This window comes from Penicillium nucicola (genome assembly GCF_028828085.1).
Source record: "Penicillium nucicola strain IBT 29836 chromosome Unknown utg000002l, whole genome shotgun sequence".
Classification (NCBI taxonomy): Eukaryota; Fungi; Ascomycota; class Eurotiomycetes; order Eurotiales; family Aspergillaceae; genus Penicillium; species Penicillium nucicola.
In genome coordinates, this window is record NW_026643126.1 from 2,282,771 (window position 1) to 2,305,836 (window position 23,066).

At 50.8% G+C, this 23,066-nt stretch overlaps 9 protein-coding genes across 9 annotated transcripts; 3 read left to right on the plus strand and 6 right to left on the minus strand.

The window, feature by feature from the left end:
• Positions 1-1,676: 1,676 nt before the first annotated feature.
• N7511_002632 (uncharacterized protein) lies at positions 1,677-2,168 on the minus strand (the record flags this gene model as incomplete). Its single annotated transcript, XM_057125057.1, has 1 exon — positions 1,677-2,168. The coding sequence occupies one exon, from the start codon at positions 2,166-2,168 to the stop codon at positions 1,677-1,679; it is 492 nt and encodes a 163-aa protein (XP_056987216.1).
• Positions 2,169-4,911: 2,743 nt separating this feature from the next.
• Positions 4,912-5,375, minus strand: N7511_002633 (40S ribosomal protein eS30). The gene is made up of 3 exons (XM_057125058.1): positions 5,284-5,375; positions 5,080-5,184; positions 4,912-4,959 (listed from the first exon to the last, which is right to left on the minus strand). The coding sequence occupies exons 1-3, from the start codon at positions 5,341-5,343 to the stop codon at positions 4,936-4,938; spliced, it is 189 nt and encodes a 62-aa protein (XP_056987217.1). The 5' UTR covers positions 5,344-5,375; the 3' UTR covers positions 4,912-4,935.
• A 469-nt stretch (positions 5,376-5,844) lies between these two features.
• On the minus strand, positions 5,845-7,173 carry N7511_002634 (splicing regulator NSRP1-like domain-containing protein; the record flags this gene model as incomplete). The annotated part of the gene is made up of 1 exon (XM_057125059.1): positions 5,845-7,173. The coding sequence occupies one exon, from the start codon at positions 7,171-7,173 to the stop codon at positions 5,845-5,847; it is 1,329 nt and encodes a 442-aa protein (XP_056987218.1).
• Positions 7,174-7,769: 596 nt separating this feature from the next.
• Positions 7,770-8,499, plus strand: N7511_002635 (TRAPP subunit TRS20; the record flags this gene model as incomplete). The annotated part of the gene is made up of 2 exons (XM_057125060.1): positions 7,770-7,960; positions 8,133-8,499. 2 exons carry the CDS (start codon positions 7,770-7,772, stop codon positions 8,497-8,499), a joined length of 558 nt encoding a protein of 185 aa, XP_056987219.1.
• Positions 8,500-9,008: 509 nt separating this feature from the next.
• On the minus strand, positions 9,009-10,368 carry N7511_002636 (cysteine hydrolase family protein; the record flags this gene model as incomplete). The annotated part of the gene is made up of 4 exons (XM_057125061.1): positions 9,009-9,511; positions 9,580-9,711; positions 9,770-10,194; positions 10,259-10,368. The coding sequence occupies 4 exons, from the start codon at positions 10,366-10,368 to the stop codon at positions 9,009-9,011; spliced, it is 1,170 nt and encodes a 389-aa protein (XP_056987220.1).
• Positions 10,369-11,901: 1,533 nt separating this feature from the next.
• On the plus strand, positions 11,902-13,711 carry nde1 (nuclear distribution protein NudE; the record flags this gene model as incomplete). The annotated part of the gene is made up of 2 exons (XM_057125062.1): positions 11,902-12,138; positions 12,200-13,711. The coding sequence occupies 2 exons, from the start codon at positions 11,902-11,904 to the stop codon at positions 13,709-13,711; spliced, it is 1,749 nt and encodes a 582-aa protein (XP_056987221.1).
• A 939-nt stretch (positions 13,712-14,650) lies between these two features.
• N7511_002638 (uncharacterized protein) lies at positions 14,651-14,854 on the minus strand (the record flags this gene model as incomplete). Its single annotated transcript, XM_057125063.1, has 1 exon — positions 14,651-14,854. The coding sequence occupies one exon, from the start codon at positions 14,852-14,854 to the stop codon at positions 14,651-14,653; it is 204 nt and encodes a 67-aa protein (XP_056987222.1).
• Positions 14,855-15,210: 356 nt separating this feature from the next.
• Positions 15,211-22,162, plus strand: N7511_002639 (acetyl-CoA carboxylase ACC1; the record flags this gene model as incomplete). The annotated part of the gene is made up of 3 exons (XM_057125064.1): positions 15,211-15,360; positions 15,449-15,714; positions 15,766-22,162. 3 exons carry the CDS (start codon positions 15,211-15,213, stop codon positions 22,160-22,162), a joined length of 6,813 nt encoding a protein of 2,270 aa, XP_056987223.1.
• A 425-nt stretch (positions 22,163-22,587) lies between these two features.
• On the minus strand, positions 22,588-22,818 carry N7511_002640 (uncharacterized protein; the record flags this gene model as incomplete). The annotated part of the gene is made up of 1 exon (XM_057125065.1): positions 22,588-22,818. The coding sequence occupies one exon, from the start codon at positions 22,816-22,818 to the stop codon at positions 22,588-22,590; it is 231 nt and encodes a 76-aa protein (XP_056987224.1).
• Positions 22,819-23,066: the final 248 nt, after the last annotated feature.

A 23,066-nucleotide genomic window follows, 5' to 3' on the forward strand; every position in this document is an offset into this window, starting at 1 on the left:
CTCAATTTGGTTCTAGATTCTCGTAGACATGGCAGAGTAATGGTGTGTGGTTAGATTGACTTTATCACGCTTACTCTCAGACACACATTAGACTCTGGATTTCAGGGGTCTGCTATAAAGCTTAATGAATATACTATCCCTGGTGAAACTAAAAATGCTTCTGGAATGATGTTTTGCAAATGCCTATCAGTTGTTCTGTTAAGAAGCCTTGCTCGACAAAACTTGGCGGTTTGTTGCAGGAAACAAGAAAATTGTAGCAAGTCAGATCAACATATTTCCATTCCATACTTTTAAAAAATCCAATTCTCAATGAGATCATTTGTTATGGAAAGGAATGAAGATTTGCTCAAATAAGTTATATGTACGTATGTCTAGTAGTTGACTTCCTTGCCCTAACGTTCTGGTGCCTTGTAACAGCAAAGGTTCAGTAACGGCGACAGCGATCCTGGTAACTTCCCTCCTCCATTTAGAGTTCAGCTTCTTTGTTAAAATATTATTTCCGCATAATCAGTTGGTGGCGTCTCACGGTGAGTAGATTCGGTCTTGCTAGTGACTATAATCTTCGAATCCGAAGGTATACCACCTGGATAATTCATCCCACCCATCAAGCTGACTCATGCAGCAGAAAATATCATGAAGTGAAATCAAAAATGAATAGGTCCGTGATTTTTCTCGAGATGCAGACATGAATAAATTGAAATGACCAGAAAATTTTCTACAAGATAAGTCTCAACAGTATAATGCTAAATGTGTCCACACAATATATCAACTAGGCCGGCTGGCCCAATGGCAAGGCGCTTGACTACGAATCAAGAGATTGCAGGTTCGACCCCTGCGTCGGTCAATAACTTTTTGTTTTTTTGTTATTCTTCATGGCCGTGACTAGAATCAAAGGCATTTTCTGGTCGGCAAAGGCTTTGTATCCCTTTTTTGACTTAATTAAGGGATAAATAAAGCTCGGTCGCCGCACGTGGCCAGTAGAAGCCTCCCTCCTAAATTTATTGAATTGCAAGCAAAACGACCATTGTAATTTTGTGGTTGAAGATTTCCCAAAGTATGAAATTATCAATTTCCAGTTTCAATTTGCATCGGCTACCACATGGCAAGACAATTTCACAGCACAAATGACAAGACGAAGTAAACGGCGACCAGCTGTGGGTCCGTTAATGTACTGACTGCACGTGGCCCCACATGTCTAAGAAGCGTGACGATGTAAGTCATATGTAGTCCCCGGGTTTTCAAGCAATGGCTACTTGTCTTTTGCACATTACTTGAATTTCCTTGAAGTGGTGACTCAGGGTAGAGAGGAAGCCCATAGTATGAGAAGTATGACCCAAATGTCCGGGGAGACGTCGTATAGCCATCTACCATAAGTGCTTTAACACGTCTACACTTACATTCTAGCGTTTCAGACAAGTATTATTCAAGGCACTTGGGAATGGGGAAAAGGGGTTGAGAAAAGAAAGGCCGAAATAGGACGGAAGCAAATGGCCAAGCAGTGTACTTGCCTCAGAATAGTTTTGTAGGGACTGTATGAAAATTCACGTCTATTTTCTGTCGATCTAAAAGCAAACTTCTCTGTGTGTACTGTACACATATTTGATGCAACCCAACAAGACCCCATGCATTCTCTTACACCGTTGAACCAGCAATCGGCGACTTTCTAGTCCACCGTTTCAGTCTAGCTTCAGAGTAATGCCGAAAACACCGAGAGAGCCACACGTGATAAACAAAGGCCCCCAGATTGCAGGGACGAATCGCCCTTGCAACAGGTTTCTCCGAGTGGTAACGTATCGGGCAAATGAATATCCAAATGACCAGATACTTATAGCCTGGCAAATGCGGCTAGCCACGCGATCACTCGTATTTCCAATTAAGATAGATGATCCCTGTTCTGTGACTGGAACATCTGCCCCGTTCGAAAGCTTTCCTGGGGAAACAGCTTGCACAGAGGGCTTAGGAGCAGTGATGTTCTCCTCGCGGGATTTGCGATTGAAGATGTTGTCGATGATGTCAAGTCGCGCGAGTGCAAGTGACATGGCAGCAAAAGCTAGTCCCATCCGGTTCCAGGAAAGAAAAGTCCGCTCGTTGGCCTGATGATCGCGTAATTGGGATCCATCATTGGCAACCGACTTCGGCATCAAGCGACGGAATATAGAGCGATTCATGTTGAACAATTTGTGTCTTTGTTGTGCCTAAAATAGGAAAGGTAATTTATGGAGAACTCCTTTTGTGAAAAGAAAAAGAAAAAAGGGCCAATGAGGGAGCGCAATTGAGGCAAACAATAGAAGGGGATTAGGGTTAGCTCGGCTGCATGAGGATCTAATTGCCGTGTGAAGCCACCCGGGGGCGGTGAACGGCGATCGCTATACCCACTCCCCGAGAAGCCCGGAACGGGGTCCTTGCTACTTTCCCCGTGTATACTAGTCTGGGAATGAGGCGCTAGTGTGTCAGATATAATTGAAGATATTTGGCGGGAATCAAGAATCCACGTGTGCTTTCCAAAAGCAAAAGCAAGCATGACTCCTGATCCTTGCCTGGCAAGTGAGATACAGGACCGCTTCTGATATATATCCGTGATTGCTGCGAATAAGATTGATCATATTAAAAAAGGGAGTGCAAAAGAAGTATGACTTGTATCGCAGTTAGCCATGCTGGCTATGTTACAGTCTGTGCAACCAAATGCTCCAACTATGAACCATACCAGTTTTCTCACCGAAAGCATGAGATATTCTAGCCTCACATCTTGTAGTTCGAATACAGCACAGGCGAATTTTGACGCCAACGCCTTAAGCGCCCTAAAGTCATCAAGACCATCAAACCCGCAATGCACGTCTCTCACTCAGAACCCATAATAAACACAAACTCAACCGATGATTCAGGAAGAATCCTAAAGCTCAGCATGTACGCCGCATTGAAGTACACAATAGAAGCAATCAGCCGGTCTCTATTGATGAGAGTGTAGTTTTGTTCTATTTTACCTTTTTGGTCGAGCCAACCCCATTCATAATCAATTTATTCGAAAGGTAGCAGTGGACTGCGAGCCTCCCCTTAGCCACATTGAGAGACTATCGTTGATCAGATAGTGCAAAATCTGTAGCATGAAATTAGCAAGCAGCCTTGTGACTCTATTCAGGTGGCAGAACGAATTGATGAAGCTATTTTGGGGGACGGAATGGCTATGTGTAAGAAGTTTTACCTGAGACTTATCTTGTGTTTTGGAGGAGATCACTAAGAGCGCGGTAGAAGTAAAAGTGGCTTAATCTCGCTTAATCCAGTACTCTATATAGATGTTTCTACTAATAATACCGTCATGGTTCGGCATGTCGTAGACACCAAAGCAAATGAGTGAAACTAGTCAGATGTTCAGATGTTGTAGACGGAGAGATCTTGTGTTGTGGCCATTTGTATCAATCTAACGAATACTTGTTGGAAATGACTTTGCCGAGAGAAATCAAGGTATAATCCGATTGACCGTGGCCTAAGCGCTGAGCCTTGTTGTCTCTAGGATACTCATATATTCATATAGGCCTTGGTTCTTCCAAGCCTTCGAAGGTTGGTGTTTGTGACTGATAAACTTTTGCATGCAACTCTACATCCGTTGTTTACTATATTTGATGAAATAGTTGATTATTGGGTTCTCTTGCCAAGGGCCGATATTGAATCCTTTCACAGATACACCGGGACCTCGTCAGTGGAGGAGCTAGATCATAAAATTGATGGAAATGTGTTTTATTTAGCTAATCGATATTTGCGTATGACATACTGGCACATTCATCATCCGTGGATGTAACGTATCTGACATTTCGTTGAATGATAGGATTTGTGAGGACGATACTGTCAGCATCTGATGTCTGGGATTGGTCCGTACGATTCGCTGTAATCCCTTACGACATCATAGTATTTGCTTACTTGCTTGGAATAAACTTGACGATACTATAATGATATCCTTAACCTCAATACTAGCCTCATGTTATATAAAAGGACACAATTTGCTCCTCAAAGATAGCCAGCCCAAACAGCAAGTAATAGATTTTTGAACTCATTCTGGGCGGTACAAACTTCGAGCATATTAGCCTCTACACTTCAGACTTACATTTTGTAGAATTATATTGGGAGACAGACGCCTGAGCGCTCATGGTTTAGGAATACTTGCAGACAAGTAGCGAGGCCAGGTAAGGCGTGCAGATGACAATCTGTTCCATTTGGCTATGATCGGTGACAAACCTCTTGAGGCCGTAAGCAAGCCGCATTGATATGAAATCATTCAAAGGTCTGTGCTTGAAGTGAGTCAGACTACATGGCCATTGGAATGTCGGGAAAGAGGCCTAGGCCTTCGTGGTAAGAGGCGGATGTCACGGAGGGGAAACCTAGAGAGCAGCAGAATCCTAGAATTTGAATTACACAGCCGGTGGGTGGTAGCACAAGCCAAACTCCCAGTCTGATATCGCAGAGATATACCTGGCTGAGCAAGTTTACTCCAACATCCAGATATCAAAGAGGTGCTGGCCCATTTCCCAGATCCTGGCTTTCAGATCATAAGTCGAGACAAAGTAGAAGAAGTGACCATTTCTGGATTGGAAATTCATTCATGGAACAGCCTATGTAACGAGTCGAAAGTGACTCTGAAGTCTGGCATGCGAGAAAAACCCGTAGACAGTCTCGCACCCAGCCACAGCCTTCCATCCTCAGACCGCCATGTAGATTCAACGATTTCCGTGATTCAACCCTCCATAACCCGTGCGTTACCAGCAAAAAAAGAAATTCAAGCGAAAACGAAGCATGATATCATCCGTCCAAGTACCAGCCGTAATCTGGTTGCTCTCGTTCGTTTGGGCCGTGGTCGTGTCGCGGTTATGCGAATATTTGTCTCAACATCGTGTAACTCGACTAGCCGATCGCGGCGCGGTTGGTTTTTTCAGGAACTTGAATAATTTATTGGCCGGGGTTGGGGTTCATCTGCAGTTGGATGTGTTAGCCTTTCGTGTCCTTCATATTCGGTATTCGTGGGTGTGTGGTGTGATTCGTTTGGAGTGTGTTCGGTTGTGTGGGTGGATGGATGAGTCAGTCGATATGTACCTTGCGCTTGCCACCGGTCATGGTAACGTTGACGAAACGGCGAGTGTAGAGAACACGCTTGTAGGCGCGACCCTTGGGGTTCTTCTTCTTCTCCTGGGGCTCGACCTGGATGCAAAATTGTCGTTAAAAGAACTGGTCGGAGAGAAAGAGGCCACGGGCGATCGTCGAGTGGCGGCGTTTTTGAGGGTGTCGAAAAGAACTCACCTTAGGAGTAGCAGCCTTGACCTTACCGGCACGGGCGAGAGAGCCGTGAACCTTACCCATGTTGGATGATTTTGATGAACGACAGGTAGAAGTGGTTTGGTGATGGAGCGATTCTTGTGTCTCGATAGGGTTGCAAAATTGGGAGTGCGACTGTGGGGCGGCTTAGCGAGCAACGTCGGTCCGGATTAACTGAGCCCGTGTGGGGTCATGTGACGTTGAGTCAGTGGATGAGGTAAGCCGGGGTTAAGAGACGGCTTCGGGGGTTCTCGGCTTCAGTTTTTCCGAAGTAAATGATTGCAAAGGGCAAGGAAAAGGGTGCATCCGTACACTAAATAGCGTCAAAGCATAAGATGACCGCCTTCATTGGCTCTATAAATTGATTCAAAGAAATATGAGTCAGTCTCATCTTGGACCCTATTGACAAATCGTATTAATCAACCAACTATGGGTACGTGACTGTGATTTCTGACATTATGTCTACTGTACAAGCCTCCACTGCCGTGGAATAAACTTAGAAATGTCCAGGATGGTGGCGCATCCAGCATGCAAATTTGTTCACAATTAGGCTCCCTTTGCTTTCTCTTTGGCGGCAGCCTCTTCCCGCTCCCTCTTTCTTGCCAAGAACCGCTCCTTTGCACTGGAGACTTCTCCCTCGGTCTTGCGACTGCGACTCTTCTCGGCCACTTCCCTTTGCTTTGCAGCCTCGGCCTCTTCTTCTTGCCGCGCACGCTCCTCCAGTTGGCTTGCGACCATGTCGGTCTGTCGCGCACGCTGAGCAGCACGGCCAGACTGGGGGCCTGCAGCACCTGGTCGTGCAGAGGGGCGTGGGGCGGCTTTGGGGGCAGATGAATGAACCTTGGGTTTCGGTGCCACATTTAGTCCAGCAGAAAGAAGTTGGCGCTTATCGACTACTTGACCCTCGTCGTTGACCACAATATGGGCACCCCGAGAATTGAGATCTTCTGCCCTTTGGGTATCCGTCTTTTCGTCCGGCTGTTTCGCTGTCTCCTCTTCCACCGCACCTGCTTTGACACGGCGGGCGGCTTCTTCTGAGGCCTTGACGACTTCCTCGTGCCGTTCCTCTCCTCGGGATAGCACATCTCGGTAGAAGCCGATCATACCGGAATTACCACTCTTCTTCCGGCGTTCCTCCTCTTCCTTCTCGCGACGCGCTTCTTCTTCTTCGACCTTGCGCATCTCTTCTTGTTGAGCCTTGTAAGCAGATGTGACAAACTTCTCCTTGTCTGCGAATTCGTCGCCTTCGGCCTCACGCTCCTTGGCAAGTTGACGATCACGAGCTCGTAACTGGACCCGCTTCCGTATTTCTGCGCTTTCCAGTAGGTTTTTCATATATTTCGGTACATCGCTCTTCGTTTCTGTTGCAGCCTTGGAAGGTTTGGAATGAAGACTCTCATAAACGGCATCGTAGGAGTATATAGATGGGTCGAGTTCTTCGGCTTCTTTGGCATGCTTTTTACTGCTATGCAAAGCCGAGAGATTAGTGTATTCATTGCCAGCACCTGACACTTGCTTCGGTTTCGCCTGGTTGAGGCCAAGGTTCATCTGGCCTTTTTGCTTCTCTTTCTCTTCGTCTTCATCTTCATCGTCGGCAAAGAGCGAGTTCTTGCTGAGTGGTTTGATAGAGGGCTTGGGTCCACTTCCTAGCTGCATTTTCCGTTTCAGTGGCGGTCCTGTGCTTGAAGGTGGCTTTGGTTTTGGGGCTGATTGCTCTAATCCTCCAATTGTGGAAACTTCAGTGGTGCCATTATCATTATGCTGGTCCTCATCCCCGGAGTCATCGTCGAATATATTCTTCTTGCGCTTCTGTCCCAGCGCGTTTCCTGGTTTCGGCGCCGCTTTCTTGTTCGCAAGATTCAATCCGATGGGCATGTTGGGTGGTGTGGTGAGATATCCGTAGTCCAAGCACTTCCACAGTTATGCGCACTTGGTTTAGACGCGACGTGAGTGTTTTGGACTCGGGTGATGCTTGTCGAGGTTAAAAAGTTGCGACAGCGATAGGCGATAAAGCAGTGTGGCTGGTTATCGGTCGGTCACGTGGGCTGGTTTTGCGGGGAGATTTCAAGCATACTTGAATGAGAATATGAAAGTCATTATGATTCTCGAGTATATCTCAATTGAGATAATATATAGTCAAGCTCTCTTGCTTTGAACTAGGGCAAATCAATGAATTAAAGGTTGTGGAAGCCAATTTGTCTTGCCAAACATGGAAATATATATATTCTCGAAACTCACAATCATGCATCTGAACAATAAAAAATATTTCTCTAAACTGCTCAATTTGGACAACCTAAATGGCCGACGAGACTTTATTTATCAAACATTCCATAGGATATCTATTATCAATGCCGATTCTGTACCAACGTTTGACAGACCGTATCACATATCACGTGACGACCAACTGCCAAGTAAACAGCCCCCATGATCTTGAGTTCAACTTAACCTTCAACTACCGCAATCGTCCCAAAATGTCCTACTATTTCACCATCCTGTCGCCAACCGACACACCCCTATTCAACATCGCTTTCGGTACATCCAAGGGAGGTGGTGATGGCATTGCCCGGTTCCGCTTCCCGGAGACCGCGCAGTACATGAACCAGTTCATCATCCACTCAAGTTTGGACATTTTGGAGGAGGCACAATGGACAAATGGTGGAATGTGAGTAAAGAAGACCTTCCATATCATTTGATCCCCGCACCACGCAAAAACGCACACCTAGCATTCTCCACAAGCTATGCGACTCGTGACCCCGGCTTTGCGATATCAAACATCTCGAACAATGCGTACCCCACACAAAACCACAGATCATAGAGCTAACACGCTTCAAAAGGTACCTCAAGCACATCGATACATACCCGCCAGCCGCAGCCTACATAACCGCATTTCTTACCCCAAGCGGCGCACGCTTTCTTCTCCTCCACCAACCCCCGCACCTCCCCTCCTCAACCAGCACAGGCAGTGGCCTCGGATCTTCATCATTGCTAGGCTCAGCCGGATCCACAACCCGGGCTTCATCAAGCTCCGTCGCCGCAAACCCTACTTCTCCGCAGACCGAAGAGGCAGTGCGACAATTTATGAATGAAGTTTATGAGAACTACGTCAAGACAGCGATGAGCCCATTCTATAAGCAGGGCATGGAAATCCGAAGTCCCGTTTTCCGGACGAGGGTTACGGCTGCCGGAAAAAAGTGGCTGTAAATGCTTTTGATGTCTTTTATCTTTTCGCTTTATTTCATGAGCGTGGCGTTTATGGGTCTGACTTCTTATCGGAGTCAATTGCATTAGATTTGTTGAAACCCGCTTTGCAAATACCAGAAAAAAGACGGGTAACCTGCAGGTTTAAGTCAAGCATCTACTGCAGTGAATAGTGTTTAATATCTTGAACTGACTGTACTCTCGTGATGCCCAAGAAGGTGGTAGATCAAGTAGCTAAATGCAGTACGATTTTTGATTCATAACCAAGCCTTGAGAGGCTGAAAAGAGAATGAACAGGTCATCCCCTAGAACCGAAAATCCTGTCCCGCTAAAAACATTCCCAAAGATAAAAATGACCCAAAGAGGTTGGTCTGCACGCTTCGCTTTCCTGCAATCTCAAAGAGTTGAATCCAATCCCAATACCAAACGCCGAGAAGATATTTCCCACCAGCAGCAGAACCAAAGCATTCCTGAAAATATTTTATCCGCTAAAATGACCAGAGCAAAGATATTCAGCCAACCATTTGAGGAGCCAGCTTCTTCATGGTGACGGCTTTGAAGTTATCAACTGCGTGGACTACGTCTTCCAATTTGGCAACGGTGCCAAAGATACCACCTTCCATCTTGACTGAATTGATAGTTCCGACGTGCAATGATTGCTCGCTGGCAGCAGTAGCATCGTCCAGAATAACACAGTCGAATCCGCGGTCGTTGGCTTCGCGCATCGTGGTCGACACACACACGTCCGTCGTCACACCTGCAATGACGAGGTTCTTGATTCCCTTGTTGCGAAGCAGAAGCTCGAAATCAGTGTGTGCAAATGCACCGCGGCCGGGCTTGTCAATTACCGGCTCGCCGGGGAGAGGATACAATTCGTCAATGGTATCATGACCCATTTCACCGCGGATGAGAAGGCGGCCCATGGGACCCGGGGAACCAATTCCCAGACCGGAAGCATTGTTACGGGAGCGAAAGGCTTCGCGACTTGACAGAGTTGATAGATCGGGTCGGTGACCTGATGTTTGTTAGCTATATTGTGTACGGCTGGGGGGGTTCATAACGTCAGTGGAGGCTGCTACTTACCCTCGCGAGTGTGATAAACCGGGAACCCACCGGAGCGGAAGGCCATGAGCAGTCGCTGGAGGCGAGGAATCAAAGCCTGAGTTGCGGAAATATCATAGCCCTGATATCCCATGTATCCCTCAGGCAAACAAACTAGAAACCTTGATTAGATATCCAAGTAATCCGATGAGAGTACTGTTCAGACACATACAGTCTTTCTGCATATCAATAATCACAAGCGCAGTGGTGTATGGAGTAAATGATGAATCGTGTGGCCAATCATATGGAATAGCAGGCACCTGGCCCTTGCGGACCTTATGCTGAGGCGCCTGTCGGGGTTTATCAACAATAGGGCCATGATTATGTGTCGCATTCATCACAGTCAATGTCCAGATACCAGGAGACCCGGCAGCAACAAGCATAAACGGACAATCCATCAGTCGCGAAGTTCTGCGCCGTTTACGAGTCTCCTCGGTGAGACCATTACGGGGCCGGTAGTGACCGCCACGATCACAGCGCAGCCAGACCTTAGCGGTGCGGCCCGGTTTTTTCTCAGTCGGCATGCTGGATGACTTGACGACGACGTTGTAGCCATGTTCCTTGCCATGGTTCTGGACTGCGGCGAGGAGAGTAGCTCTGATGGAATATGAGCTATCCATCCGAATTCAACACGGAAAGGACGAATGGAAGGGAGACCTACTTGTCAGGATATGTCCCTTCAGGAGGGGGCACCAATTGCATTGCCAGTTCTGGAATGTCTTGAAGGTCGCTCGGCGCATCGTCAAGGTTCAGATCGGTAGAATCGGCCATGGTGAACAGATCAGAGTAGGCCTTGGCCTAAGGTGATCTAGCTATAAGATAGGAGGGGTGAGTACGTGTCATACCATCATCGCAATGCCAGCTGGAAACAGACAAAGCTTGCGACAAGTAGATGGGGGTAAACAAGTGCGTGGAAGCAATCAGATGAGATCAGCGATCTAGGGAGTGTTGTGCGTGGGCATAGCACCGTGGGTGGTTATGGAGGCAAACAGATGCTCTGACAAGGGTAGAGGGGCTTCAAGAGATTGGGATGAAAGGGAATTGAGAAGTAAATAATGCCACCTACCTCTTCTATGCGAGACCCAGAAAATGGACACTGGGGATTGAATCCAGATCACGGGCTGAGGTCGATCAAGATCACTATTGCGGCCTAGCTTGCTGGCCTCAGGCAGGCGACTTCGTGTACGGTGTAAATGTCACGGAGATATGGCAATGTGATTGGACGAGGGACTCACCGCTATGATCACCGCCATCATCTCAGCGAAATCCGTCATGTAATTCGTGTTCAATATGCGATCTATCATCTCCCAATTGATAAATGCATAGGCTTCGCTCGCTCAGGCGAATTATAAAATAGGAGTGATTCTAGAATTCAAACAGAAACCGAAGGGTAAATTTGTCGAACTTACTGGACTATTATAAATGTACTACAGTAACAGCAGCATCTTTATTAAAGTCTTAACGGATGTCTATCATAATTGCAAATAACCTATGCTAGAGATGCTTGTATTTGAAGGAGATTATTGAATTGTTTAGGGGGTGGAATACTGATAGACAACACGGGAAGATGAGTGAGTGATAATGGGGGATCTAGAGCAATAAGCTTGGATCTGATCTTGGCATCTAGGTATATCGATCTACGCCGCCTCCAGGGCTGTAAAGGGATCTATCACATACTATGGTCTGTTCTGATGATTTTGTTTCCCAGTATAAACGCGATCTCATATTACATATGTCCTTTCTATGTATTCACTTTCCTTTTTCATTCTTCTAGTGACTGTAGATCTCAGGCAGTTCTTGAAACGTACGATCTAGAGTGTTCTGCCACCCCAATCCACCAATCAGCGTCCAATCGCGAAGGTCAGGTCGAGTAAACACAAAAGGCGGTGGACGTTGGGCAGCCAGATGGAGACTAGCGTTCTCCGGCCCCCCTGACGACCGATGTTGTGTTTCCCTCTCCGATCTAATCTATCCCGCTCTGCCTGCTTTGCCTTTGCAAGAGTGGCGGGAAGGTCATTGCATTCTTTTACTTCGACAAAAGTCTCTACTTTCTCTCTTGCGGAGGAACTACCACACCGATCCCTTGCGTCACCGCCTCGGCGAGGGGTTCTTATCAACGCACGGTTGTTGACATCGGCACGTTACGCAGCAATACGCAACACATGAGTCTTTGAGAGGGGCTGGTGCGATCTGCAGGGCAAGACAGCCTGCTGAATAGCCTTCAACGATCTCGGCCCTTTGGACGGCAAGCGTCGTCCAGACACCTTCCTTGCGACCGGTCGTATCGCTGCCCAACGCGTAAAGATGCCGGCCGTCGATGAGTCACCTTCCGAACGGAAGCATACGAGCAGTTCCTACAGGGATGAATTGGCGCATTACAAGGCTCAGTATGAGCAGCTTGAGGCGGAGCTTGCGGACTTCCAGTCCTCCAGCCGGGAGCTGGAGACGGAGATGGAGAAGGACATTGAGGCATCGGAAAAGCGTGAGCGACAACTGAAGGAGAAGGTTGATACATTACGGTATGAAGTTGATGAGTGGAAGGTATGTTTTTACGCGTTCATGGCCGACTCTGTCGCTTACTTCGACGCTAACACTCTGGCAGACCAAGTACAAGCAGTCCAAGACCGAGGGCAACACTGCTCAGAATAACTTGCAGAAAGAGATAACCACTCTGCGAGATGCAAACCGTACGCTACAGCTGAAGCTACGTGATATCGAAGTTGCCAATGATGACTACGAGCGACAAGCGCGGAACACCACTTCGTCCCTGGAGGACTTGGAGTCCAAGTACAACATTGGTATCGAGCGCGGAGTGTTACTCGAGGAAGAAATCCGAAACGGTGAACAAGAGCGCGAGCACTTGCGTATTGACAACCAGCGTCTCCGGGATGAGCTGTCTGATCTCAAGATTGAAGCTGAGATCGTTCAGGAGAGGCTCCGAAACACTGAGGGACATGGCTTCCGCCGCCGCAAGCCTACTCCTCTATATCGCAGCCCGTCAACTCCTCACTCATTAGAAATCTTTGACCGCTCCCCTGGTACCGCTACTTCTTCCCCAGTCTTTGCCACGCCCCCGGCTAAGTCATCCCTTGCGTCGGCCACTGCTACCCCACCTTCACCTCCAATCTCCGAGTCATCTGTGAACCTTCGGAAGTCAATCAATGCGACACCATCTTTCCCTCGACAGAGAGCTGCCGGACCTGAGCCGGTCAACTCTCGAACACTTCATGCGAGGCCCCAGCCGCGGACCACTCATTCTCGAACCCCCTCCCTCGCTTACAGCAACGGCGCATACAGCAATGGCCGCTCGACTCCATCCATGTCGATCTCGTCTCGCAACAGCCTGACGAGGATGAACAACTCACGACCACCGGCACTTCCAAAGTCAGGCTCGCTCTTCCAGATCCGTGGCCTGATTGGCAAGATGCAGAAGCTCGAGGAGCGAGTCCAGTCTGCCAAATCAAGGCTGCCTGCGCCCTCTGACACGTCTTCCCGTGGCTCCCCTCGTTCGGGGTCTGTTGTTAGTGAAAGCCCAGTCGCCTCGTCGATCACGGTCCGACGGAACTCCCGGAAGCGATTAAGCGGCAGCAGCCTGGGTTCCTCTGTGCGAGACAGCGAAGGCACCCCGTCCTACGTCCCACCAAGTCGTCAATCGTTCGGACGAACCGGTGAAAGCCGCCCAAGCAGTCGAACGAGTTACTCAAGCCGCAGCTCTTTTAGCCAAAGTGTGCATTCTGGGGTTCCCCCTAACGCCCGACCCGAAAGTCGATCCAGTCGCAACGGTGCCAAAACCCCGTTGGGCCACTATTCGACCAATCCCACCACGGAAAGCCGCCGTCCACGGTCCTCTCTCAGCAATCACGCTGGCCAACTCCCCAACATCGGTAGTATGTGCCTGATTGACGAGGACCGTGACATCTCCACCCCAACCACCTCCCGAACCTCCCAGGACATCCGTCGCCCTTCTGTCTCAGCCACTCCCACTCCCATCGTGAAGAAGCGGACCACCAGCGGTATACCAGCACCCCGAAGCTTCAAGACCAGCATCGGGCCTGGAACCATGCCCCCTCCCACCCGCACGACCCACGTCAGTGACCTGGGGGAGACCTTCTGATCTGCCATTCCTCCTCACGGAGCTTCCCTCGGGATATGGAGGTGGGTTGACTTCTGCTGTTTTTACATACTTGATCCTTGATTTCCCTTGCGATGCTTCGCGGCCCCCGCAGTCCAGGGCACATCCCTTGTACAGCTTTGCATGCTGGTGTGCCTCGACCAGCCAGGCCTGGTCCATTTTTAAGTGGCCCCCGGTGGATTCCCGGGCCCGTTCTAAGCTGTGTCTCAGCACTCGACTTTTCGTTCAATAATACCCATGATCGTTACGCTCATTTTGTTTTCTCGTACCCTGACCCAGTGGAGTGGGCTGGCCTTATCTTATAGTGGGGGGAGGGGAGGGGAACCCATGTGGCTGCATGAACCGTAGTGTACAGTTTACCTAGGTGCTGTAGATGTATGATGTTATCTGCTGGCGTCAAATCGCTGAAAGCACCCAACACTCCGTCATTACCCCTGCATCGGTGCTTGTATCAATCGTTGGGAATCTGACCTGGATCTGACCTGGATCTGACCTGAGTCCTGGGATGCCCTACCAGTTACATTCTGCCGTAACCCTATCAAACCGGGAACTGGGCCAAGGGATATGCTGTTGAATACTGCGCAGGGTCGGAATAGGCTTAGTGTCCGCGCCCTTGAGGTGACGGGAATCTAGATTTAATCAATTCGGTATTGACATTGTATAGTTCTAGCTATAACCTTCGTTCTCGCTATCGTTCTAGATCTCATATCATTCTACTTAATTCTAGTTATAGGCATAGGAGCTTGGATTTTGCGATCTGCGTCCATCTCACCATCCCCTGTGGTGCTTCACCGGGCTTCGGTCACCGAAACCCGGGATACAGACTATATAGAGGCAGTGTTCTATGAGACTCCGGAACAGAAGATCATCGTCCAGCTACAGTATTCGTTCAAATCAACTCTCGCAACTCTCCTAATTTCTTCAGTGGTTGGAATTGGTGGGAGTGGAACCGGGGCCCAACAAAGCCAGGGAGTTGGGGGAATCGCGGAAGTACCTCTCCATAGTAAACACTACGGCAAGGTACTTGGGTCCATTCGCAGTTGGGATCTCCACCTTGGTGGGAAACTCTTCATCCTCAGCATTTTTTTTCCTCTTCTTGAGCTCAGATTCCGAAATCTTTTGCATCTTCGATTAATTCTTTTACGGGTTTTGGTGGTCCCGGTGAGTAAATTGCAACCCTCCTTCCCCTTGTGCCTGATTTGCTCCGACTTGGCCGTTTGCGACCAATACTGCAGGCCAATTCCGCATTGGGCGCTATGTTTCCTCGAACCTGAGCGCTGACGAGAGCTTTTTTTTTCTTCTTGCAGATCTAACTCCGAATCTCATTTCTTCTACTCCTTTCTATCTCCCCCCCCCTCTCTTCCTTCCGAAACCACCAATCGGGCAATTCCCGCCACTTCCACTGTACATTACTTTTAATCGCACTCCGTACCCGGAGCTTTGACTTCTTCCCACTACTACCCGGGAGCTTGTCTTTAATCATGGGCATCACAAACGGCAATGGCAGCTCATTGGCAGCCAAACACAACCTCCCATCACATTTCATCGGCGGCAATGCCCTCGAATCAGCAAGCCCAAGTGCCGTGAAGGACTTTGTGGCTGCTCACGATGGTCACTCCGTCATCACATCGGTATGGCTTTGGTCTCCCCACGACTCCCCACGGTCATCCAACAGGACGAAGGAATCGGAAAATGGGATGGAATTGACATGATAAATAGGTGCTTATTGCCAACAACGGTATCGCTGCCGTCAAAGAGATCCGGTCAGTGCGGAAATGGGCCTACGAGACTTTTGGCAACGAGCGCGCCATCCAGTTTACTGTGATGGCCACGCCGGAAGATCTGCACGCCAACGCCGACTATATCCGTATGGCCGATCAATACGTCGAGGTTCCCGGTGGAACGAATAATAATAACTATGCCAACGTCGAGTTGATTGTCGATGTGGCGGAGCGCATGGATGTCCACGCCGTGTGGGCTGGATGGTAAGGACGCTTGATACAGCAATGGAGATGGATGTACTGACATGATTGTAGGGGTCACGCTTCCGAAAACCCTCGGTTACCCGAATCGCTGGCTGCGTCTCCCAAGAAGATCATTTTCATTGGACCCCCCGCGTCGGCGATGCGCTCACTGGGTGACAAGATTTCCTCCACCATTGTTGCACAGCACGCTGGTGTGCCGTGTATCCCCTGGTCTGGAACCGGTGTCGATGATGTGAAGCTCGATGAGAACGGAATCGTGACGGTCGAGGACGATGTCTATCACAAGGGTTGCACTTTCTCTCCCCAGGAAGGTCTGGCGAAGGCCAAGGAAATTGGCTTCCCCGTCATGATCAAGGCATCTGAAGGTGGTGGTGGTAAGGGTATCCGGAAGGTCGAGAGCGAGGAAGGGTTCGAAGCTCTTTACAATGCCGCCGCCAACGAGATTCCGGGTTCGCCTATCTTTATCATGAAGCTGGCTGGAAACGCCCGCCACCTGGAGGTTCAATTGCTGGCTGATCAGTACGGCAACAACATTTCTCTGTTCGGTCGTGATTGTTCCGTTCAGCGTCGTCACCAGAAGATTATCGAGGAGGCTCCTGTTACTATCGCCAAGCAGCCTACTTTCCAGGCTATGGAGCGCGCTGCTGTCAGCCTGGGTCGCTTGGTCGGATACGTCTCTGCCGGTACCGTTGAGTACTTGTACTCGCACTCTGATGACAAGTTCTACTTCCTTGAGTTGAACCCCCGTCTTCAGGTCGAGCATCCCACTACTGAGATGGTCTCCGGAGTCAACCTCCCCGCTGCCCAGCTCCAGATTGCCATGGGTATTCCTCTCCACCGCATTCGTGACATTCGTCTTCTCTACGGTGTCGACCCCAACACCTCCGCCGACATCGATTTCGACTTCTCCAGCGAGGAAAGCTACCAGACCCAGCGTCGTCCTCAGCCCAAGGGCCACACCACTGCCTGTCGTATCACCTCCGAGGATCCCGGTGAGGGTTTCAAGCCTTCCAGCGGTACCATGCACGAGCTGAACTTCCGTTCTTCCTCAAATGTCTGGGGTTACTTCTCTGTCGGTACTGCCGGTGGTATTCACAGTTTCTCCGACAGTCAGTTCGGTCACATCTTCGCCTACGGTGAGAACCGTTCTGCCTCGCGGAAGCACATGGTTGTTGCTCTCAAGGAATTGAGCATTCGTGGTGACTTCCGTACCACTGTCGAGTACTTGATCAAGCTTCTCGAGACTCCTGCCTTTGAGGACAACACCATCACCACCGGATGGTTGGACCAGCTTATTTCCAACAAGTTGACTGCCGAGCGTCCTGACCAGGTTGTTGCTATTATCTGTGGTGCTGTCACCAAGGCTCACCTCGCCAGCGAGGCTGGAATTGAGGAGTACCGCAACGGCCTTGGAAAGGGTCAGGTCCCCTCCAAGGATATCCTCAAGACTGTCTTCCCCGTTGATTTCATCTACGAGGGTGAGCGCTACAAGTTCACCGCTACCCGCGCCAGCTTGGACAGCTACCACCTCTTCATCAACGGCTCTAAGTGCTCTGTCGGTGTCCGTGCCCTTGCTGATGGTGGTCTCCTGGTTCTCCTCAGCGGACGCAGTCACAATGTCTACTGGAAGGAGGAGCCCGCTGCCACCCGTCTCAGTGTCGACGGCAAGACCTGTCTCCTTGAGCAGGAGAACGACCCCACTCAGCTCCGTACTCCCTCTCCCGGTAAGCTTGTTAAGTTCACTGTGGAGAACGGCGAGCACGTTCGCTCTGGCCAGGCTTACGCCGAGGTTGAGGTCATGAAGATGTACATGCCCCTCATTGCCCAAGAGGATGGTATCGTGCAGCTCATCAAGCAGCCCGGAGCCACCCTCGAGGCTGGTGATATTCTTGGAATCCTCGCTCTTGATGACCCCTCCCGCGTCAAGCACGCTCAGCCCTTCACTGGTCAGCTGCCCGAGCTTGGCTCCCCCGTTGTGGTTGGTACCAAGCCTCCTCAGCAGTTCTTCCTGTTGCACAGCATTCTGGAGAACATTCTCCGCGGTTTCGATAACCAAGTCATCATGGGTACCACCCTGAAGGAGTTGGTTGCGGTGCTACGTAACCCTGACCTGCCTTACGGCGAGTGGAACGCCCAGTCCTCTGCTCTGCACTCTCGTATGCCTCAGAAGCTGGATGCCTCGCTCCAGACTATTGTTGACAAGGCTAAGGCTCGCAAGGCTGAGTTCCCTGCCAAGCAGCTCCAGAAGACCATTGCTCGCTTCATTGAGGAGAACATCAACCCTGCCGATGCTGAGATCCTCAAGACTACCCTGTTGCCCTTGATCCAGGTCATCAACAAGTACCTCGATGGCCTCAAGTCCAATGAGTACAACGTCTTCATTGGCCTGCTTGAGCAGTACTACGAGGTTGAGAAGCTGTTCTCTACCCACAACTTCCGCGATGAGGATGTCATCCTGAAGCTTCGTGAGGAGAACAAGGAGGATATCACCGGAATTGTCCACACCGTCCTCTCCCACAGCCGTATTGGTTCCAAGAACAACCTGATCCTGGCCATCCTCGACATGTACCGCCCCAACCAGCCCAACGTGGAGAATGTTGGCAAGTACTTCAAGCCTGTCCTCAAGAAGCTGACCGAGCTCGAGTCTCGTTCCTCCGCCAAGGTTACTCTCAAGGCCCGTGAGGTTTTGATCCAGTGCGCCATGCCCTCTCTCGAGGAGCGTCTCTCCCAGATGGAGCACATTCTCAAGTCTTCCGTCGTTGAGTCTCGCTATGGTGAGACTGGCTGGGAGCACCGTGAGCCTGCTTTCGAGGTCCTCAAGGAAGTCGTTGACTCCAAGTACACCGTGTTCGATGTGTTGCCTCGCTTCTTCGTTCACTCTGACCCCTGGGTGACACTCGCGTCTCTGGAAGTCTACATCCGTCGTGCCTACCGCGCCTACACCCTCAAGGGCATTGACTACCACTCCAGCACTGAGCAGCCCTTCCTGTCCTGGGACTTCACTCTCGGCAAGCTTGGCCAGCCTGAGTTCGGCTCCCTTTCTTCCACCCAGCCCTCGGCTCCTGGTACCCCCATTGCCGAGACCAACCCCTTCAAGCGCATCAACTCCATCAGCGACATGTCCTACCTTGTCAACGATCCTGCCAGCGACCCCATTCGCAAGGGTGTTATCATTCCTGTGCAGTACTTGGAGGACGCCGAGGAGTACCTTTCCAAGGCCCTTGAGGCTTTCCCTCTCGGTGGCTCTGCCAAACGCCCCAGTGAGCACGGCCTGATTGCCAACCTTGAGGGCAAGCGCAAGCCCGTCCCCAAGCCCGAGACCGACAACGAGCTCACTGGTGTGTGCAACATTGCTATCCGCGACATTGAGGAGCAGGATGACAACGAAATTGTTGCCCAGATGAAGAAGATGCTTGTTGACTGCAAGGAAGAGCTTCTGGCCCGCCGTATCCGCCGTGTCACCTTCATCTGTGGCAAGGAGGGTGTTTACCCCGGCTACTTCACCTTCCGTGGTCCCCACTACGAGGAGGATCTGAGTATCCGTCACAGCGAGCCTGCTCTTGCTTTCCAGTTGGAGCTTGGCCGCCTGAACAAGTTCAACATCAAGCCAGTCTTCACTGAGAACCGCAACATCCACGTTTACGAGGCTATTGGCAAGGGTCCCGAGAACGACAAGGCTATTGACAAGCGCTACTTCATTCGCGCTGTCGTGCGTCCCGGTCGTCTCCGTGATGATATCCCCACTGCTGAGTACCTGATCTCGGAGGCTGACCGTTTGATGAACGACATCCTGGACGCTCTGGAGATTATTGGCAACAACAACTCCGATCTGAACCACATCTTCATCAACTTCTCCCCCGTTTTCAACCTCCAGCCCGTTGATGTCGAGCAGGCTCTCGCCGGTTTCCTCGACCGCTTCGGTCGCCGCCTGTGGCGTCTCCGTGTTACCGGTGCTGAGATCCGTATTCTCTGCACTGACCCGGCTACCGGCATGCCTTACCCCCTGCGTGTGATCATCAGCAACACCTACGGTTTCATCATCAACGTTGAGCTGTACATTGAGCGCAAGTCCGAGAAGGGTGAGTGGATCTTCCAGAGCATTGGTGGCACCACCAAGCTGGGTTCCATGCACATGCGTCCTGTTTCCACCCCCTACCCTACCAAGGAGTGGCTCCAGCCCAAGCGTTACAAGGCTCACTTGATGGGAACTCAGTACGTTTACGATTTCCCCGAGCTCTTCCGCCAGGCCTTCCAGAACAGCTGGACCAAGGTTGCCGAGAAGATTCCTTCTCTGTACGAGAAGCGTCCTCCTGTTGGCGAGTGCATTGACTACAGTGAACTTGTTCTCGATGACACCGACAGCCTTGTCGAGGTGTCTCGTGAGCCTGGCACCAACACCCACGGTATGGTCGGTTGGATTGTCACTGCCCGCACTCCCGAGTACCCCCGCGGTCGTCGTTTCATCATTGTGGCCAACGACATCACCTTCCAGATTGGTTCGTTCGGTCCCCAGGAAGACAAGTTCTTCCACAAGTGCACTGAGCTCGCCCGCAAGTTGGGTATTCCTCGCATCTACCTGTCTGCCAACTCCGGTGCTCGCATTGGTATGGCCGATGAGTTGATCCCTTACTTCTCCGTTGCCTGGAACAACCCCGAGAAGCCCGAGGCCGGCTTCAAGTACCTTTACCTTACCCCCGAGGTGAAGAAGCGCTTTGATGCCAGCAAGAAGAAGGAAGTCATTACCGAGGAGATCACTGATGAGGGTGAGATTCGTCACAAGATCACCACCGTCATTGGTGCCAAGGACGGTCTTGGTGTTGAGTGTCTGAAGGGCTCCGGTCTCATTGCCGGTGCTACTTCCAAGGCTTACGAGGACATCTTCACCATCACCCTGGTTACCTGCCGTTCCGTCGGTATTGGTGCCTACCTTGTTCGTCTTGGTCAGCGTGCCATCCAGGTTGAGGGCCAACCCATCATCCTGACTGGTGCTCCTGCCATCAACAAACTGCTTGGTCGTGAGGTTTACACTTCCAACTTGCAGCTCGGTGGCACCCAGATCATGTACAAGAACGGTGTTTCTCACATGACTGCCAACGACGACTTTGAGGGTGTCGAGAAGATTGTCGAATGGATGTCCTTTGTCCCCGATAAAAAGGGTGCTCCCATTCCCATCCGCGCCTTCTCTGACAACTGGGACCGTGACGTCGCTTTCTACCCTCCTCCCAAGCAGCCGTATGATGTCCGTCATCTTATCGGTGGTAAGGAGGATGCCGATGGCTTCCTGCCTGGTCTCTTCGACAAGGACTCTTTCGAGGAGGCCCTCGGTGGCTGGGCCCGCACTGTCGTCGTTGGTCGTGCCCGTCTTGGTGGTATCCCTATGGGTGTCATCGCCGTCGAGACTCGCTCCGTCGAGAACGTCACTCCTGCTGACCCCGCCAACCCCGACTCCATGGAGATGATCTCCAACGAGGCTGGTGGTGTCTGGTACCCTAACTCCGCCTACAAGACCGCCCAGGCCCTGCGTGACTTCAACAACGGAGAGCAGCTCCCCGTCATGATCCTCGCCAACTGGAGAGGTTTCTCGGGTGGTCAGCGTGACATGTACAACGAGGTCCTCAAGTACGGATCCTACATCGTCGACGCCCTTGTGAAGTACGAGCAGCCCGTTTTCGTCTACATTCCTCCCTACGGCGAGCTTCGCGGTGGATCCTGGGTCGTCGTCGACCCCACCATCAACCCAGACCAGATGGAGATGTACGCCGACGAAGACGCCCGTGGTGGTGTCCTCGAGCCAGAGGGTATTGTCGGCATCAAGTACCGCCGCGACAAGCAGCTAGACACCATGGCCCGCCTGGATGCAACCTACGGGGAGCTCCGCCGCGCCCTGGAAGACACCTCGCTCACCAAGGAGCAGCTCTCGGAGATCAAGACCAAGATGGCCGCCCGCGAGGAGCAGCTCCTGCCCGTGTACATGCAGATTGCCTTGCAATTCGCCGACCTGCACGACCGTGCCGGCCGCATGCAAGCCAAGAACGTCATCCGCAAGCCCCTGAAGTGGCAGAACGCCCGCCGCTTCTTCTACTGGCGTCTCCGCCGCCGTCTCAGCGAAGAGCTCATCGTCAAGCGCATGGTCGCTGCCTCTGCTTCCCCAGCCGACGGCGCAGACTGTTCCGCCCGTGCCACCCACCTCCGCACCCTGCACGCCTGGACTGGCTTCCTGGGCGAGGAACTCGAGCACGATGACCAGAAGGTTGCTTCTTGGTACGAGGAGAACAAGAAGCTCGTGCAGAACAAGGTTGACTCCCTCCGCACCGAGGGCGTTGCGTCTGAGGTTGCTCAGTTGCTCATTGGCAACAAGGAGGGTGGCCTCCGTGGTGTCCAGCAGGTTCTCTCCATGCTTCCTGTCGAGGAACGCGAGAACGTGCTCAAGTATCTCGGCTCTGCCTAGACTGAGTTGGAGTATCTATCATGACTTGATGTTTTTTCTTGTTTCGCTTTTCATAAGTTGTCACTACGTGTTTCTACTCATTATTGCATGGTGTTTTTGTTTTCAAGTTTCTGTCTTCTCTTTTGGACTGTCTAGGTGACGTTTTTCACTAGACATCTTTGGTTAGGGTTAGTTCTATCAATCTAAAATATGATAATCTACCTATTCCTGATATCCTCTATTGTATTCCGTATCGTAAAGTAGAAGCACGCTCAAATACAGACAGTTTTAAACACCCTCAATAAAACCATCCCTAGTCCCCTTCTATCAACATCAGCACATAAGTTAACTCATAACTTATCCAACCCACCCCGCGAAACAAAGACAAATATCATCAAAAGACCAACAACAGACCAACCCTCCAACAGATAATCAAGAATCAAAAATCAACAAACACCCCCAACCACCGGACCCTTCTCAGCCGTCACCCGATTCCAATCCCCCTTCTGCCCGGTCCAGTTCCTACGCAACTCGCGTTCCCGATCGCGAACCTTTTTGCTTTGCGAGCGACGGTGGGATCTGGATCTGGCTTGGCGGGATGATTGCGGCTGGTCTTCTTTTATTGCCGTGGGAGTAGACGTGGAAGTGAAGAAGCCTCTGAGCCATGCGAAGACCATTGTGGGGGGTTGGGGTTGCTGAAGTGGAGGATGGGGTTGCTTGGTTCTTTGCTGGTTCGTGGATGAAGGTGAGATGCTGAACCCTTGGATGGGACTGATGCCATCCTTTAAGTGTTGAGTCAGTTGCCACGGCTCAGGTGGGTTGGCTCGTGGGGGCTGAAATGGAGGAAATACTGTAGCGGGATCTGGTTCGATCTACATTCTATGATTGAGTTCTCCAATCGATACGAACATATGTGATTGGAGTT

Bases quoted from the DNA above. Each gene is read 5' to 3' on its own strand.
- N7511_002633 (XM_057125058.1), bottom strand. From the start codon at position 5,343: ATGGGTAAGGTTCACGGCTCTCTCGCCCGTGCCGGTAAGGTCAAGGCT. The intron at 5,185-5,283 runs GTGAGTTCTTTT...TTTTGCATCCAG, and splicing joins TCAAGGCTGCTACTCCTAAG to GTCGAGCCCCAGGAGAAGAA. The intron at 4,960-5,079 runs GTACATATCGAC...ATCCAACTGCAG, and splicing joins TGACCGGTGGCAAGCGCAAG to ATGAACCCCAACCCCGGCCA.